Raw genomic sequence first — 17,286 nt, forward strand, 5'->3', positions numbered from 1 at the left:
CCAGCGGAGGAGCCTGATGTGGGGCTTGATCCCAGGACTCTGGGATCATGCCCTGAGCCGAAGGCAGACGCTTAATGACTGAGCCACCCAGGTGCTCCTAAAAGGATTAGCTTCTTAGAGAAAATGATCCTAAGGTGATCTGTGAAGAGTGTGTAGGACTTAACCAGGTGAAAATAGAAAAAGTGTTCAAGGGAGAATATCTAGCATGTGCCAAGGTCCTGAAGTGAGAGGCAACCTAGGTGGCAAGGGCCTGCAGGCAGGAGGGGTGAGGAATAAAGTTAGGTAGGTAAGCAGCAGCCAAATCCTAATGCACCCTGTGTAGCAAGGTTGTAAATATTGCACTCTGGTGTGCAGAGAAGAAGAATCTATTTTCTAAAATGGCTCTGGTATTTCAACAAGCACCTTCTCATTCTTGAGTATGGAAGACTAAGTGTTAGTCTTTGGGTACCTCAAGCTCAATTGCTTTTTGATAAATGGTCTTGCAGAGCCTCTCAACTCTTCTTTCCCCATCTCCCCTAAGGTGGCCTTTAAATGTAAAGGTGAACCTTGTGTGTGTCTGTAGCCTTTGGTTGTTCAGTAACTCTTTTCTTCCTAGTGCTCCGTAAGCTTTTGTAGCTGAACTTGAGGACAAAATCAAACTTGCGTCTCTGTTTGTCATACAAATGGTGCTCCTTGGCTGTTACTTTGTGGCTGCCTTGCAGGTGGGTGCTAGGATAGGTGGCTGCTCAGAGATCTTTTCCTGTCATCCCAGATGCCACTTGCCTGTTCTTGGTGTTCCCTCGGTTCATGAAGAGGAGCACCCTGTCTCTGCCTTTGTCTTTCTTCCAGTCCTCTGTCTCAGATGCATATTTTATTCTGCTGTGTCACACTCTTCTCCTGTCCTAGGGCAATAAACCTGGCTTCAGCCACAGTGGGGAAGGATTATTATTATTATCTTTGCAGTAGGGAGGAAACTATGATCTGACTTTTCCAGAAAATGAGTTGGTTTTTGGTATGCTAAAGGAATTCTAAAAATCCTTCTGGTCCTTCACCAAAGATCAGTTCTTAATCTTTATCTGGGGATGCAATTTTGAAAGCTAAAAACATTCCTGGCATTTGAAAATCCTAATAACCTTTATTATCTACCTTTCCCACCCTCACTTATGGCTATTTCAGGCTAATTGGTAGGAAGTCATCTATTTAGAAATGTAAAACTATGAAACAGATATGAGTGCTTTTTCAAAATTTCATTGTTACACCTGCCAGTTAGACTTTGTCGTAAGGGCAGTTTAAAGGACTTATGTAGGGGAATGGCACACCAGGTGATGTGCAGTTCCTCGAAGGAAATGAATAGGGAGAGGTGGGGTGGGGTGTGAGTTGTGTTTGCCCATGGGGATGGATCATCTGTGCCAGGCATTTCTAGGATTTCTATTGGATTTGTTTTTTTCCAAACCCTGAGAAATTTGAGAAGATGATGTGAAACGTACTATAATTCAAGAATTAAAGTTTAACAACCAACGTAGAGATGTTATTGGTTGGAAGGAATTATCGATGTCAAGTTGAAAGCGAGAGAAGGAAGTGCTGACCTGTGGTTGAAGGTTAAGGCCAGTATTTCTAGGATAGGGGAACAAAATTTTTTGGATATCCATGGTAAGTAGTAAAGAGTATAAAAAATGAAGTATTTTAACATAGGATTTTGGAAATTCTGATTTCTTGGTCCAGAATTTTACCTGGAAACGCTAGACATGAGACAAGTTCAGAAGCTGTTACAGTAACTTAGAGGAGACCCTTATGGGTTAGTTGGGAGTGGAAGCAATGGGAATGGCAACAAGTAGATGTAATTAACATTTAGGGGGTAGAATCAATAGGACTAACTGAATTTGGGGGGTGAAAAAGTAGGAAAAGGGCAAGAGTGTTGCTTATTTCTGACTTGAGAAACAATTTGAATAAGGGAAATTCATCGTGAATACAAATGTGGAGAGAAGTAGTAGTTTTTGTGTGTACATTTGACCCTTGAAAAACACAGGGTGAAGGGGCACCAACCCCTTTGCATAGTAAAAAATCCACGTATGACTTTTGACTCCCCCAAAACTTTAATAGCCTACTGTTGACCATAAGCCTTACTGATAATAGTCAATTAACATATATTTTGTATGTTGTATGTATTATGTACTGTATCCTTATAATTAAGTAAGCTAGAGAAAAGAAAATACTAAAAAAATCATGAGAATATATTTAAAATGTTTATTGACTAAAATCCGTATGTGAGTGGACCCCCACAGTTCAAAACCCATGTTGTTCAGGGGTCAACAGTGTACATACAAAATGACAGATGAGCTCAGCTTTGTACTTTTTGAGCACTACGTATTTTGTATTATCCAAATGGAGGTGTCTGGTAAAGAGTTGGAAAGTGGAATATGGGTTTTGAAGTCAATAGTACATTAAAAGTGAAAGCAGTGTTTTCCACTCCTGGGCCAGGAGATACCATTATTGGAGATACCAATAATGAAGGACCCATTGGACAGTGGAACTTGCAAAGGATCCTGAGAGAACTGCCGAAAAAGGGAGAGAAACCCCTGTGGCAGCCTGGAAGTCATGTGGGCCATGCTGTCCAGTGACATAGTGCTGTGGCAGCTGAAAAATGCCCCTGGGATTCGGTGACAGCATTTGTGGATTAAAATTTGAGGACCATTTGAATGACGTGGTGGGAGATGAACCTGGTCTGCCATGGGGAGTGGGGGACTGATGGGAATGAAGGGGGTGGAAAGAGCAAGTGCAGGCAGAGCGGGAGGGGAGAGTGAGGAGGACAGTAGCTGTTAGGGAGAATGGGATCAGAGAGGTCTTTTGTTGCTCTTGTTTGTAAGATGGAAGAGACCTGAGTGTTTACTTCTTCCTTACTCATAAGTGAAGAGGGAGAGGTGGACGATAAAGGAGAAGAGTTCCTGAGAAGCAGAAAGGGCTGGAATCCAGGACACAGGAGCTGGATTAGTCTTAGACATCAGGAGGGGAGGATGGAAGAATGCCTGTAGATAGTGGTGTGGTGGTAGATTTGGCTCCAGGAAGCCCCAGGAATTCCATGAAAACCTTTTCTCATTGCAAAGCTAAGAGACCGAGGTCCTTTGTCAAGGGGTGGTGTTTGAGTAAGAAGCTTGGGGAAGAGCAGGGGTGACTTGAAGTGCATGTTGTGCAATGTAGGAGAGACGCCTGAATAGGGTAGTACAAGAAGGATTGCCAAGCAGTGCCTAGAGCCTAGATGAAGCAGGAGATCTTGAGTTTTAGGTGCCGTGAATCTACAGGGTTGTGTTATTTTTCTTCTACCACTCTGTTCGGCAACCTGGGTATAGTTACAGAAAAATCAAGCTGGTGCACTTACCAGGCTTTGGGGTTTTTGTAGGCTCCTGCAACAGAGTTATGGAGGGGATTGGTAAAGAAGTTGAAGTGAGGGATCAAAATGCTGGATTTATTGAAGGAAAGTAAAGATGAAGGTGTTCACGTACATGAGAAGTGGTTAAAGAAGAAAGGGCTGATTCGTTTGAACAAGTATGGCAGTATACCTGTGTGAAGAAGCTGGAGAGTGGGGAGTTTGTGAGCTCGGAGATGATGATGACCTCCAGTCTCTGGCCCTGGGACTGGGCATGTAACATCGAGCAGAGGCAAAGTTTGCGGGGAAAGGAGGAAAGCTGAGAAACCGAGAGACCGGGATACCAAATGAGTAGTGGACACTGCTAGGACCGTGGCACAGTTTGCATGGGGAGAGAGACTGTTCCCCAGGGTTACTTGGGGGTGGGGGGCGAGCCAGTGGGAGGCTGGTAGACGGCATCAGAGAAGGTGTTTGAGGTTTAATGGCAGAAGTCTCAAAAGAAGGGTTGTAATGTGAGTGGGGTCCTTGACTAGAGACAGCATTGGGTTTTGATGGGGAGGTTCACATGGTTACTGTTGTGTGAGGACCAGTGGGGGTGTGGGAGTTATCTGGGGAGGCTCAGCCTGAGGAGTAAAGGAGGGTCCTTGTCATCAGGAAGAAGTAGGTTTCAGTTAAGGACAGAAGGTAAAAGAAATATTCCATGAAAAAGACTGTGGCTCTAGAATTTGACTCTGGAATTACAGGTTCCAGAGGGCACACATTTTAGAGGAAACAGCTGTGGGTGTTTGGGTAAGTGGCAGACAATCCCAGGACACTGTTGGTGGTGGCAGTCCCTCAGGGAGCTGTCAGAGGCTTGTTCTGGGTGCACTGAGGTTGGTGCTTGGGGTTTCTGTTGGCTCCAAATCAAATCCAGGAAGTGAGGGCAGCCTTTAAACCTCTAGCTCCTCCCAAGGAGTGCTCCCTGGGCGGCAGCATGCTCCTGGGCTTTGGTACACCCTCCAGGGTGCTGGGCTTTGGAATTTGATAGGCTGTATGCTTTTAAGCCTGATTTGGAATTTTGATAACCTTCTGGAGCTATCTGCACTCTATGCTATAGTGCCCTATGGTTTTTTTTTTTCTTCCTTTTTTTGAGTTGAATCGTATGTTTTTTGTTGTACTCAGTTATTCTATACCTCTCCTCAGCAAGGATCGGACATTTCATTGCTCTTAACTTTGGTTCTTGTTATCTAGTTGGACTCTACCACTCTGGTAACCCATATCCTCATTACTTGAGATTTCATCTGAAGTCAGGGCTCCCATTTTCTGTCACTATTTGCAGAGCTAACAGCTTTCCAAATGCTGCAGAAAAGATTCTTTATCAATTCCCTCTTTCCATCCACCCTTCCTAACATGACACAGAGGTGCTTTTCGTGAAATACTGTGCTGAGAGAACCAGATCTTTGCTAGATGATGGGGAGATGATTAGAGACTCAGAACCTTGGAGCCAACTAGACATTATCTACTTTGAATGCAACTCCCATGGCCTCTCCCTCGACCCTTTTAAGAAGGAGGACATTGAGTTAGGAAGGTGGCACCAGAATCTGGATCTTATGGGTTCTAATCCATTATAGTTGTTACATTTCTTACTATGTCCTGTCTCTTACCTCTCATTCATCAGCAGTGCAATGTGAAGGGGAGATTTGCTAGTGTATGGGAATACCTTGGTAAAGAGAAATTTTATTGTAAAATTATCTATATAACAAATAAAAATGCCTTATATTTTCCCGTTTTTAGGAAGAAGTAAGTCTAATTTAGGCTGGACACCTCTTCATCTGGCATGCTATTTTGGACATAGGCAAGTGGTCCAGGATCTGTTAAAGGTATGTTTATAGCTTTAATTTTTAAATGAGTAAAATACTGCTATTATGGAAATTACAAAAGTCTTAGAAAAGCCGACTAACCATAATGGTTTATTTAACACTAACACACTTTGCTAAGTACATGAATTAGGTTAGCTTGATGATTAATTAAAATTCTATTCTTTTAGTCATTTGATTTTTTTTATTGACTTTTTAGAATTACAAAAGTGAATATATGAATTAATGTGAAGATATTAGTTTTTAATATGACAGTTAAAAAAAAATAACCAAAGCACATCCTAAATAATTCAAAAATGATGCCAGAATCTCTTAATGAGCACCATATGATTTAAGAGCTCACATTTTTTCTATGATAACTTTTCACATTGGTATTTCTGAAATTGTGGATTGTCTTAAAATTGGGCTGTATGTTTAAATAGCGGCATCTTTTTCTTTACTGAAAAGTTACCGGATTTTCTCCACCAATTTAATATTTCATTCACAGCTCTTTTCTCAGTATGAGGGTTTCTAAAGTAGAGTGAAGGTCTGTAGATTTTTGAAGGAAAATAGCTTTTTACTCTTCTACCTACCAGGTAGACTTTTACCTTTCAAGAAGCTTTACTGTTTTACTATGAATTGAATTAAATTTTAGTAATGACAACCAATGAATATTAACATTTTAATTTTGAGATATTTAATATATTTTTGGGGTGCCTGACTGGTTCATTTGGTAGAGCATGCAACTCTTGATTTCCGGGTAAGTTTGAGCCGCCATGTTGGGTGTCAAGATTACTTCTTAAAAATAAATTCTTTAAAAAGTCTTAAGGAATTCTTTTCACTTTTGTGTGTTGACATGTGGAAGGTATCTAAAATTCTCATGTTTGTCAGGCTGGTGCAGAAGTGAATGTATTGAATGACATGGGAGACACGCCGCTTCATCGAGCTGCCTTTACAGGACGAAAGGTGAAAATATTCCATGTTCAGTGTTTGCAAGTGAAATATTTGGAAGATCAGTCACATGGTTTTTTATAACTCTATGAATAGCAACTGGGCAAAGCCACAAGAAATACATAAGCCAGTACTTTGGGTCACAAGGTCACAAGCTTAGAATCAAACAATGAGGTCAGGTACTTCCACTCTGGCATCCTGATAGGAGCTCTTTCAGTCCCTGCTCCTGTCCTCTAGGGATGGGGAACTCCTGATTGTTCCTTTTTTTAAAAAAATATGCTCATTGAGGTAGAATTTTATGTTGCGTGAAACTCACCTACGGTAAATGCACATTTCAGTGATTCTTGGTACATTTACACAGTTGCGCAGCCCTCACAATCCAGTTTTAGAACATTTCCGTCAGCTCACAAAGCTTCCTCATGCCTGTTCGTGTTCATTCCCTGCTGGTCTCCCACGCCTCAGGCTACCACCGATTGGCTTTCTATCTCTAGGATGTTTGTCTTTTCTAGAAATTCTTATAAACAAAGTCACCCAAACCTTTGTGTCTGGCTTCTTTAATTTAGCATGCTCTTGTTGTTATCCATGCCATAGCATCCACATATCGGTAACTTCTTCCTTTTTATGGCTTAATAACATTCCATTTTATGGCTGTACCACATTTTTAATCTTTTCACTGTTTACTGGAAGGACTCTTTTCCTATTACATTGTGTTGGCACCCTTGGTGAAATGAATTGACCAGAAATTTCTAGACTTTTTGTTGTCTTCCTTTGAGCTGTATCGTTACATCAGTACTATACTGTTTTTATTACAGTGGCTTTATAATTGAGTTTTGATATTGGGTGGTCTGAGTTTTCCAACTGTGATTTAAATTTTTTTTGGCTATTTTCAGTCAAAAGTTTGTATTTCCATGGGCACCTGGGTGGCTCATTCGGTTAAGTGTCCGACTCTTGGGTTTGGCTTAGGTCATGATCGCAGGGCCATGAGATCCAGCCCAGCATTGGGCTCTGCACTCAGTGCGGAGTCTACTTGAGATTCTCTCTGCCCACCTCCCCCCACTTGTTCGCTGCCCCCCCCCAGCCAAAATAAATAAATATTTAACAAAAAGTTTTTATTTCCATATAAATTTTAGGATCATGATAATTCCTACAGAAATACCTGTTGGGATTTTGATGTTGTGTTGTCTAGAATCCATAGATCCATTTGGAAAGAACGGCCACTTTAACAACATTGAGTCTTCCAATCCATGAATGTGAAATGCCTGTTCCTTTATTTAGATCTTTAATTTCTCCTGGCAATGTTTTGAAGTTTTCCATGTGCAGATCTTATACTCCTATTAAATTTATTTCCAGGCGTTGTATTCTTTTTGATGCTATTTTGAATGGAATTTTTCTTTTAATTTGCTTTTCTGATTTCTTGTTGCAACTATATGGAAGGACAAGTTGGTCTTTTGTTGTTAGTCTGAATCCTGTGTCCGTGCTGAACTTGTTCATTAGTTCTAGTAGGTTTTTATAAATTCCATAGGATTTTTCTACGCACTGGATCATATCATCTGAGAGAAAGACAAGTGTACTTCCTTTCCAATCTGGATGGTTTTCCCCTGCTTTTTATTTTACTAGATCCTAGTATACTGTTGAATAAATATGATGAGAGTAGAAATCCTTGTTTTTTGATCCTAGGGGAATAGTATCTAGTATTTTACCAGTAAGTATGGTGTTTGTGGGTTTCTCTTAGATGCTCTTAATTAGGTTGAAGTGTTATTCTATTTCTAGTTGGTTGAAAGTTTTTATCATTAATGGATGTCAAATGCTATTCCTGTCTTTTGAGATAATCATGTGATTTTTTAAATAGTCTATTAATATAGTATATTACATTAATTTGGGGATGTTAAGCATTCCTGTGTAAATCCCACTTGATATTGGATAATTGTTTTTATGTGTTGCTGGATTCTGTTTGATAATATTTTAAGGGTTTTTTGGGTCTATATTCATGAGAGATACTGCTTTATAGTCTTGTTTCCTTGAGATTTGTTTATTTGACTTTGGTAACAGGGTGATAGTGGCCTTATAGAATGAGTTGGAAAGTGTTCTCCTGTTTTCTGAAATAGTTTGTGAAGGATTGGTATCATTAGTTCTTTAAATATGTGGTAGAATTCACCAGGTAAGCCGTCTGTGCTTGGACTTTCTGTGTGGGAAGGTTTTAAATTACTGAAACAACTTTATTATATGTAGGTCTGATTTTCTGTTTCTTCCTGAGTCTACTTTGGTTATTTTGTCTTTCTGCATATTTTTCCATTTCACCTAAGTTGTCTAATTTCTTGGCATAAAGTTAATAATCTCCTGTGATTTTTTCATCTGTAGGGTTGGTAATGATAGCCGCTATTTCATTTGTTTTGGCTAATTCGTGTAATCTTTTTGTCTTGGTTAGTTTGGCTAAAGATTTATCAATTTCATTCTTTAAGACTAGACATATGATTTTATTGATATTCCTTATTTTTCTGTTTATTTCATTAATTTCTGTTCTTACCTTATTTCTCTCTTCTGCTTTTTAGTTTTCTTTTTTTTCCTTAAAGTGAAGGCTTAGCTTATTGATTTGAGTCGTTTGTTCTTTTCTAGTACAGGCATTTAAAGCTATAAATTTTCACTTTAGCAGTATACATTTTGACATGTTGTGTTTTTGTTTTCTTTTAAGATACTTTCTGACATTTTTGTGGTTTCTTCTTTGACCCATAGGGAAGTAAGGATTATTTAGAAGTATGTCTGCCACATATTTGGAGATTTTTCCGAATTTCTTTCCATTGTAGATTTCTGATTTCCCTTATGATCAGATAACATACTTCTATTTATTGAAGAATATGAAATTCTTTTAAAATTTATTAGGGGGTTGCATGGGTGGTTCAGTCTGTTAAATGTCCAACTCGTGATTTCAGCTCAGGTCTCGATCTCTTGAATTCTTGTGAATTCAAGCCCCATGTTGGGCTCCATGCTGGGCATGGAGCCTACTTAAAAATAAATAAATATAATTTATTAGGAATTAACTTATGGTATAGGATTTGATCTACTTGGGAGAATGTTCTTTGAGTGCTTGAGAAGAATGTATATTATGTTTTGGGGGTGTAGCATTCTATAAATGTCCAATGGGTTAGTTGATAGCGTTGTTCAAATCATTTATCCTTAACTGATTTTCTGTTTTATCAAATATTGAGAGTGTGGTATTAAAGTCTAGCTGTAATTCTGGAATTCTGTAGTTTCAGTTTTGTCAGTTTTTGCTTTATGAATCTTGGGGCCCTTTTAGGTCCATATCCATTTATAATGGGGTTATATGGAATATATTACATACCGTATATCTTCCTCATGTATTGATATTTTTTATTACAAAATGTTTTTGCCTTCAGTAATATTTGTCATAAAGTTTTATTATATAGCTAGTCTAGCTGTCTTATGGTTACTGGTTGCATTATATATTTTTTTCTACCTTCCCCCCCCCAACTTCTAGCTTTGAGTATAAAGTCTATCTCTTGTAGATAGCATATGATTCAGTTGTGTGAGGTTTTTCTTTTTTAGTATAGTTGACACAATATTACATGCATTTCAGGTGTACAGCTCTGTGATTCGACAAGTTTTTTATACCTTATGCTATGTTCACAGCAAGTGTAGCTACCATCTGTCCTATTACATCCGTATTATAATATCATTGAATATATTCCTTGTGCTCTGCTTATTTCAGTGGCTTACTCATTCTGTAACTGGAGGCATGTATCTCTTCTCCCCTTCTCCCATTTTACCCACTTCCCAGCCCCCTTCTCCTCTGGTAACCATTAGTTCTCTGTATTTATAGTTCTGATTCTGCTTTTTGTTCACTCATTTTTTTATAGACTCCTTTTATGAGTGGAGTATAGCATATTTGTCTTAGTCTGACTTATTTCACTTCGCATAATACCCTCTAGGTCCACGCATATTGTCTCAAATGGTGCAGTTGCATCCTTTTTTATGGATATGTAATATTCCTCGTGTGTGTGTGTGTGTGCGTGCGTGTGTGTGTGTGTGTGTGATCTTCCTTATCCATTTATCTATTGATGGACACTTAGGTTGCTTCCATGTCTTGACTATGGTAAAGAATGCTGCAGTAAACAGGGTACACCTTTTTGAGTTTTCATTTTCTCTGGGTAAATGTCCAATAGTGGAATTATTGGATTATATGGCATTCCTATTTTTAATTTTTTGAGCAACCTCCATAGTGTTTTCCATAGTGGCTGTACCAATTTACATTACTACCAACAGTGAGTGCATGGGGGTTCCTTTTTCTCCACATCCTCGCCAACACTTGTTTTCTTGTCTTTTTGATTTTAGCCATTCTGACAGGTACAAGGTGTTATCTCATTGTGGTTTGATTTGCATTTCCCTGATGAGTGATGTTGAGCATATTTTCATGTGTCTTTTGGCCACCTGTTCAGTTGTGTGTTTTTTATCTAGTCTGACAGTTTCTGCCTTTTGATTTAATGTTTATTCACATTTAATAACAATTTTTGGTTTACATCCTTGATTTTTGTATTTGTTTTCTATGTCTCAGATTTTTTGCTCTTCTGTTCCTCCTTTACTGCCTTTTGTGTTACAAATATTGTTTAGTGTAAAATTCTAATCCTTTGTATATTAAAGTTTTTTGAGCATATTTATAATAGCAGCTTTGCACTCTGTCTGCTAAATTCAACATACAGGCCCACTGACCCACTGACAGTCTGTTTCTCTTATCTGCAGTTTTCTCATTATGGGTGTCTTATTTCTTTGCATGTCTCACAAGTTTTTATTTAAAACTGGACATTTTTTTATAATGCATTTTAACAACTCAATTCTGACTTGTCCACTTTCAGGTTATTTTTTGTTTTATTAATTTGTCTGCATCTGTGAAATCTGGAATATGCCAGGCCTCCTGGTAGCTCTGCTCTTTCTTAAAAAAAAAAAAATGTTTTAATGTTTTAGCATGGTTTCTGTTATGGACCAGATATGTCCCCCTAAAATTCATATGTTGAAATCCTATCCCTCCAATACGATGGTATTAGGAGATGGGGGTAGGTGACAGGTGGGAATAGCCTGCGGCTTCAAGGCTAAAGATGCCTGATGAGCTCGCCTGACGTTCTAGTTCCCTTGAACATGCCTCTCAATTTGTTTGTCTTTATTGAACTTCCAGCCCCATGAAATGATTAGTTTTGTTCAGTTTTACTCCCTTTTCAGGATGATAGTTCTCTGATCTCTTCGCACCACCGGAGCCAAAAATTGCTTTACCCCTTTTCCTGATTTTTTTTTTCCGATAATTTGAATGATCTGGTAAATGACCTGTGTATGGTATAGGGTTTATTTGATTACTGACCATAGTTTAATATCCCTAAAGATTATTTTAAAATCTTACACTAAGATTTTTGTGCATTTATCACAAGTCAATAAATTTATTGTTTCACACTTTTTATTCTAATGTGTAGGTTGAACTAATTGTGTAAATTACCATGAATGAACCTTGTAAGTATGTGCTTAATAAGCATGTTTGATATAGTGCTTTTTACACCATGACATTCTGTCTGCTTGTATGTTGATACTTGCGAGCCAGATATGGAGTCTCGCTAAAGCTGAGAAAAATGTACCTTTTACAGTGTTAAAAAAAAAAAAAAAGCGGGTAAATTGCTATACTTGACTCTATGGTATTTCAAAAATGAGCTGCAGATAGTTTAATTTGCCTCCATATATGATCTACTCGCTCTTTACCTTCATAGCCCTGCGCTACTCGTTTTTCTTCTGTGTAAGCAAGTTCTCTGGGTAGACCTGGACCATGGGGATGGAACGGCATTCTTGACAGTGCCGCTCGGATTCTGTCTCCATAAATTCTTTGCTGACTTGCTGTAGCTGGAAGAAAGCCATGCTTTTCCAGATCTCCTAAGCATATTACATCACTTTTTTTCATCTTGTACCTTGTAGTTACTGTGGTGCATGTCTTTACTGCTAGATTGCATTAATCTTGCTTTCAAGGAATTAACACATTTCAGCTTTTGTATTTTTGACAAGCATAGCACATGTCTTTCTGCCCGTTTCTAAATACCTACATCAGATCAGCTCAGTTATCTGTACTTGGTTCTTCACATATTTGTCCATTTCTGCTGGATTCTTGAACTTCAAACATGAGACTATGCTAAATTGGACCTTAGCTTGGTTTCGAACATTAGCATATATATCATATTATCTCTTGTATGAGAAAATTTAGCTGAAGCTAAATGGGTACCTTACACAGGAAACTTGAAAAATTTATATGCTTAATATTTAAGCATGATTGAATTTTGCAGAAAGTTTAATTTCCTAATTGTCCTCATGAAAAGAATCCAATTATCTTGTTCTGATGTGATCCTTTACCAAGAATATAATTTAAAATATGGTAGTGAGATTCTGTGATTTAATAACTAGAATGAGTTGAAAAGGGATTTGGTTTGTTATTAAAGCACTTTACATTTTTGTCCTTTGGAACATTTTATAAAATCTCCCAAAGTTTTGTGAGGAACCTTCAGGATTTTCTTGGTAATTAGTGACCCCTAGTGTTGATAAAAAATAACATACCAGAATTTTAAGATGTACTTAGCATTTGTTCTTTTAAGTTTTTGTCTTTTATGATCATTATAAACTAGGCATATAATCGATACAGTAAATAATTGGACTGTGGTACTGACCTTTGTGTTGGCTTACTATTTTCTAGCAGAACTGAGAAGATGTTTTAAATGAATGCTTCCTAGGTTGTGTGCCTCAGAAATTGTGTATTTGTCACCTGGCATATAGAAGATACATATAATCCTGAGGCTTATGTAAGGTTATCTATCTTGTTTCCTAAGTTATCATCTCATGCTTATGTTTTAAATGCCTACTCTGTATCAGGCACTGCACAAATGACCTGATATGTATTGATTCATTTAATAGAAAATGACAACCCTGAAACATAGGCATAAACATTGCCATTTCTTACAGTTTGGGCTTTCCAGGAAGCCAGCTAAGCTGGAGATGAGTGTGCAACAGGTTAATTGGAGTGCTTTGGGGTCACACTGGTGGGAGGGCGGGAGGCTAGCAGGAGTGGGCAGAGGCTGAAGTCGAGCTGTGATGCGCTCTTGAGGGGTGCCTCAGCCAACTGGGGGGGGGGTGCTCTGCAGGAGAGGTGACCCTTCAGAGCTGTCCCAATTTGAGGTGAGAGAACTCAGCCTTGGTGATGGTCAGTCAGTGGGTGCAGGCTGCCCTGGGAAGGGACGTGAACTTGCGCAAGGCAGCCCTTTTCAGCTGAGGTGATCCCTGGAGTGACTGAAGGGCACTCCCAGCATCTAGGGTACTAAGTCCTTTATTCCTCAGGATGGGGCTGGACTGTGCAGCACAGCTTCAACCACAGCCCACCCTTTATTCTGCTCACATTTGCTTCTTCATAGGCTTCTGGGTGCAGCCCCTTCAGGTTCCAGTGGGCCTCTCCCCCTAGGAGAAGCTTACAGGAGGAAGGATAGTGGGGCAGACTATAGCCCCTGTTGCTGTAGCTGACCTTTGAGCCACCACTGAATCCTCTTCTTCCTCTTCTATTGTCCATTCTAGACACACCCTCCCCTTGGCTAGCACATCTGGTCTTCGTGGCTTCCAGTGCTGTGACTCAGGCCCTCATCGCTGGGGATCTGAGGAGGCCATGCCCTTCCTAAGCTTGGGGTTGCCACACTTGTTCATTTATTGTCAAAGCTGGATCACGGAATCTTGAGAGACACCTAAGTGTATCATCTGCATGCCAGACATACTCCTCCATTTCCCCATTGTGTGTAGTCCTACTTTCTTCTGATGTTCAAGTTCAGTTACTTCTGCTAAAATGGTGACTCTTCTTGCCTCTCCTTTGATACAGGAGCCGGGTGTTCAGGCACCGTTTCTCATCTTCTGGCATAGGCATCAGAGCATTATCCTTAAGTGTGGATTATGCTGCCCCAGAACCTGAAGAAGCCAGTTGGGCATTGTGCTTCCTTCTCTGTTTTAGGAAGTGCAAGATGGAATAATTTGTTCTTTACTTTGGAGACAATGTCCTGATATTACCCAGACCACTGAACCTTTAAAACGTTACTAACATGGCATAGTCCCTGAATTCTTCCTAAGATTTATTTTCTACTCCCTGGAGCATTCTGCCTTACCAAGGCTTTCAACATTCTAGTCTCTTCTTGCTCATCTCGTTCTATTAACATGATGTCATTGGTAAAGCAGACCCGTGTGATGGTCTGCAGGATGGCCAAATGGCTGAGGCAAAACTGTAAATGTATACTTTGCCTATGAGAATACAAACTGGTTTTGATCTTTTTTCCTAATTGGGAAAGAGAAGAATACATATGTCAGATTAGTTGCCGCGTCCCATGTCCTTAGGTAGTTCTAGCAAAGATAGCATGTTTTGCAGAGTGGCTATCATTGGGGCTATTTGAATTTATGAAAGTCCACTGTCATCCTCCACATTCTGTCTGGTTTTTGTCGTGTTAAACTGGTGAATTAAATGGTAATATGATAGGGACCATCAGCTCTACATTCTGAGGTTTTCTGTTTGTCTTTAAAATATGCTCCATGCCCAGTGAGGAGCCCACTGTGGGGCTTAAACTCATGACCTTGAGATTAAAATCTGAACTGAGATCAAGAGTCACTTAATCTACTGAGCCACCCAGGTGCCCCTGCATTCTGAGCTTTTTAAGGATGGCACTGATATCTGCCATTCTAACCCATATGGGGTATTTGTTTTGATTTATTTTGGCCAGGGGATGGGGGAAGGCAATTTTGGCCCTTCATTTGGCCCTTACCCTATACTATAGACCAAGGAAGCCACATGAGACTTTGCCAACAATTAAGTGCGTCTATTCCAATTATGTATTCATGGACTGGGCGGCGGGGGTGGGGCACACAGTGACTACTGGGTGTGATTGTGGACCCAGCGCATGCACTGTGAGCCAGACCTGGACCAAGGTTTCATTTATTATCTCACCTTTAAGTATTCCCCCTTTCTAAGTGAGGAGCCAGATGACACTTAGGTTCTCTTGGCATCAGTGTCAACTTGGACCTTATACCTAACAATTCCTGAAATGTTTGGATATTCCTCTTTCCCCAGTATAGTTACTTGAGTAAATGGTCGTTAGTCCCTTTGGGAATAGTCTAGGAAACTCATGGCTGTGTACATTTGGTTTGCTGTTGCAAAGTCTTTCCTTCCAGAATCTGGTCTCTCCTTTAATAGTTTTCAGTCCAAAATTGATTCAGGTCCAGAAACTGGACCAGGTGTCATGACTTCTTCAGTGACTGTCTTCAGCTTCTGACCGCTCATCATTGACTTTTTTTGATGGTATGAATTGAGTTTTTACTTGGGTGGTTCCTCGCGACATAGACAAAGCAGTGCCCACCCCCCCATAGGTGTCAAAATGCCAGAAATGCCACTGCAGACCATGAAACGTTTTATTTTAATTTTAATTTTTTTAATATTTTATTTATTCACGAGAGACAGAGGCAGAGGCCAAGGGAGAAGCAGGCTCCCCATGGAGCAGGAAGACTGAGGGGAAACTTAAAACCACGACCCTGAGCTCATGACCTGACCCGAAGGCACTCTTAACCGACTGAGCCACCCAGGTGCCTTCTCTTTTTTATTTTTGATAAAAGATAAAATTTTTATTATCTTTGATTTATTTTTATCTTTGATTTCCTTTATCAATGCTAAATAGCTTTCAGCATGCGAGTCCTTGACATGCTTTATTAGATTTAGCCCTAGGTAGTTTAGTTTTACTAATTATGAATTTTTTTTAACATTTTTTATTATGATGTTAGTCACCATACAGTAGTACATCCTTAGTTTTTGATGTAGTGTTCCATGATTCATTGTTTGCACATAATACCCAGTGCTCCATGCAATACGTGCCCTCCTTAATATCCATCACCAGCCTAGCCCAATCCCCCACCCCCTCTGAAACCCTCAGTTTGTTTCCCAGGTCCATAGTCTCTCGTGGTTCATTCCCCCTTCTGTTTACCCCCCCTTCATTCTTCTCTTCCTTCTACCAATTTCCTTGCTATTCCTTATGTTCCATAAATGAGTGAAACTATATGATAGTTGTCTTTCTCTGCTTGACTTATTTCACTTACCATCATCTCCAGTCCCGTCCATGTTGCTGCAAATGTTGGGTAATCGTTCTGATGGCTGAGTAATATTCCATTGTATATATGGACCACATCCATTCATCTGTTGAAGGGCATCTCGGCTCCTTCCACAGTTTAGCTATTGTGGACAATGCTGCTATGAACATTGGGGTGCATAAGGCCCTTCTCTTTACTACGTCTGTATCTTTGGGGTAAATACCCAGTAGTGCAATTGCTGGGTCATAGGGTAGCTCTATTTTTAACTTTTTGAGGGACCTCCACACTGTTTTCAGAAAATGGGCAGAAGATATGAACAGACACTTTTTCAATGAAGACATACAAATGGCTAACCGACACATGAAAAAAATGTTCAAAATCATTAGCCATCAGGGAAATTCAAATCAAAACCACATTGAGATACCACCCTATGCTAGTTAGAATGGCAAAAATTGACAAGGCAAGAAGCAACAAATGTTGGAGAGGATGTGGAGAAAGGGGATCCCTCTTACACTGTTGGTGGGAATGCAAGTTGATACAGCCACCGTGGAAGGTTTTAAACAAGCAGCTTGGACATAGTACATAAGATCATACTGAGTGATGATATTGTGCCTGGAAAGGCCTAGAGGATACGTTGTTAACCAAAGTGGGAAGAAATGACTGGTGGAAAAGGCACCAGCAGCACCGAAAACCTTACTGAGCATTATCTTCTGAAGTCTAGGGCTGCCATTAGGAAATGACATCGAAGACCTGGTTTACCGATAGCAGTGGGATATGCAGGGGGCATGTGTCATAGGAACCTGCAACATTAGAGGCCTGGAGGTGGCACCTAGACATCAGAAGCCAGGTGGATGCAATTATAGTACTGAGCAGTGAGTTCAGAGGGGCAAGGTCGGGAGGACCGGCCTGCAGAGAGTTATGGAAATGGCTAACAGCGTGGCATTCCTGAGGGCAAATTACATGGGCATGTGGTAGCAGATACTACTATTGTCATTTTTTCCTTTTTTTTTTTTTTTTTTTTTTTTTTTT

At 39.8% G+C, this 17,286-nt stretch overlaps 1 protein-coding gene across 1 annotated transcript in view; it reads left to right on the plus strand.

Annotated features, from left to right (window-relative positions):
* The window catches only part of OSBPL1A (oxysterol binding protein like 1A), a 222,853-nt gene that overhangs the window by 18,720 nt on the left and 186,847 nt on the right, over positions 1 to 17,286 (plus strand). Inside the window, exons 3-4 of the mRNA XM_040632633.1 lie at positions 5,114 to 5,199; positions 6,067 to 6,141. Coding sequence (XP_040488567.1) covers positions 5,114 to 5,199; positions 6,067 to 6,141 — 161 coding nt within the window. The remainder of the gene's footprint in view (positions 1 to 5,113; positions 5,200 to 6,066; positions 6,142 to 17,286) is intronic.

This window comes from Ursus maritimus, unplaced genomic scaffold, assembly GCF_017311325.1.
Source record: "Ursus maritimus isolate PB19 unplaced genomic scaffold, ASM1731132v1 scaffold_18, whole genome shotgun sequence".
NCBI classification, from domain to species: domain Eukaryota; kingdom Metazoa; phylum Chordata; class Mammalia; order Carnivora; family Ursidae; genus Ursus; species Ursus maritimus.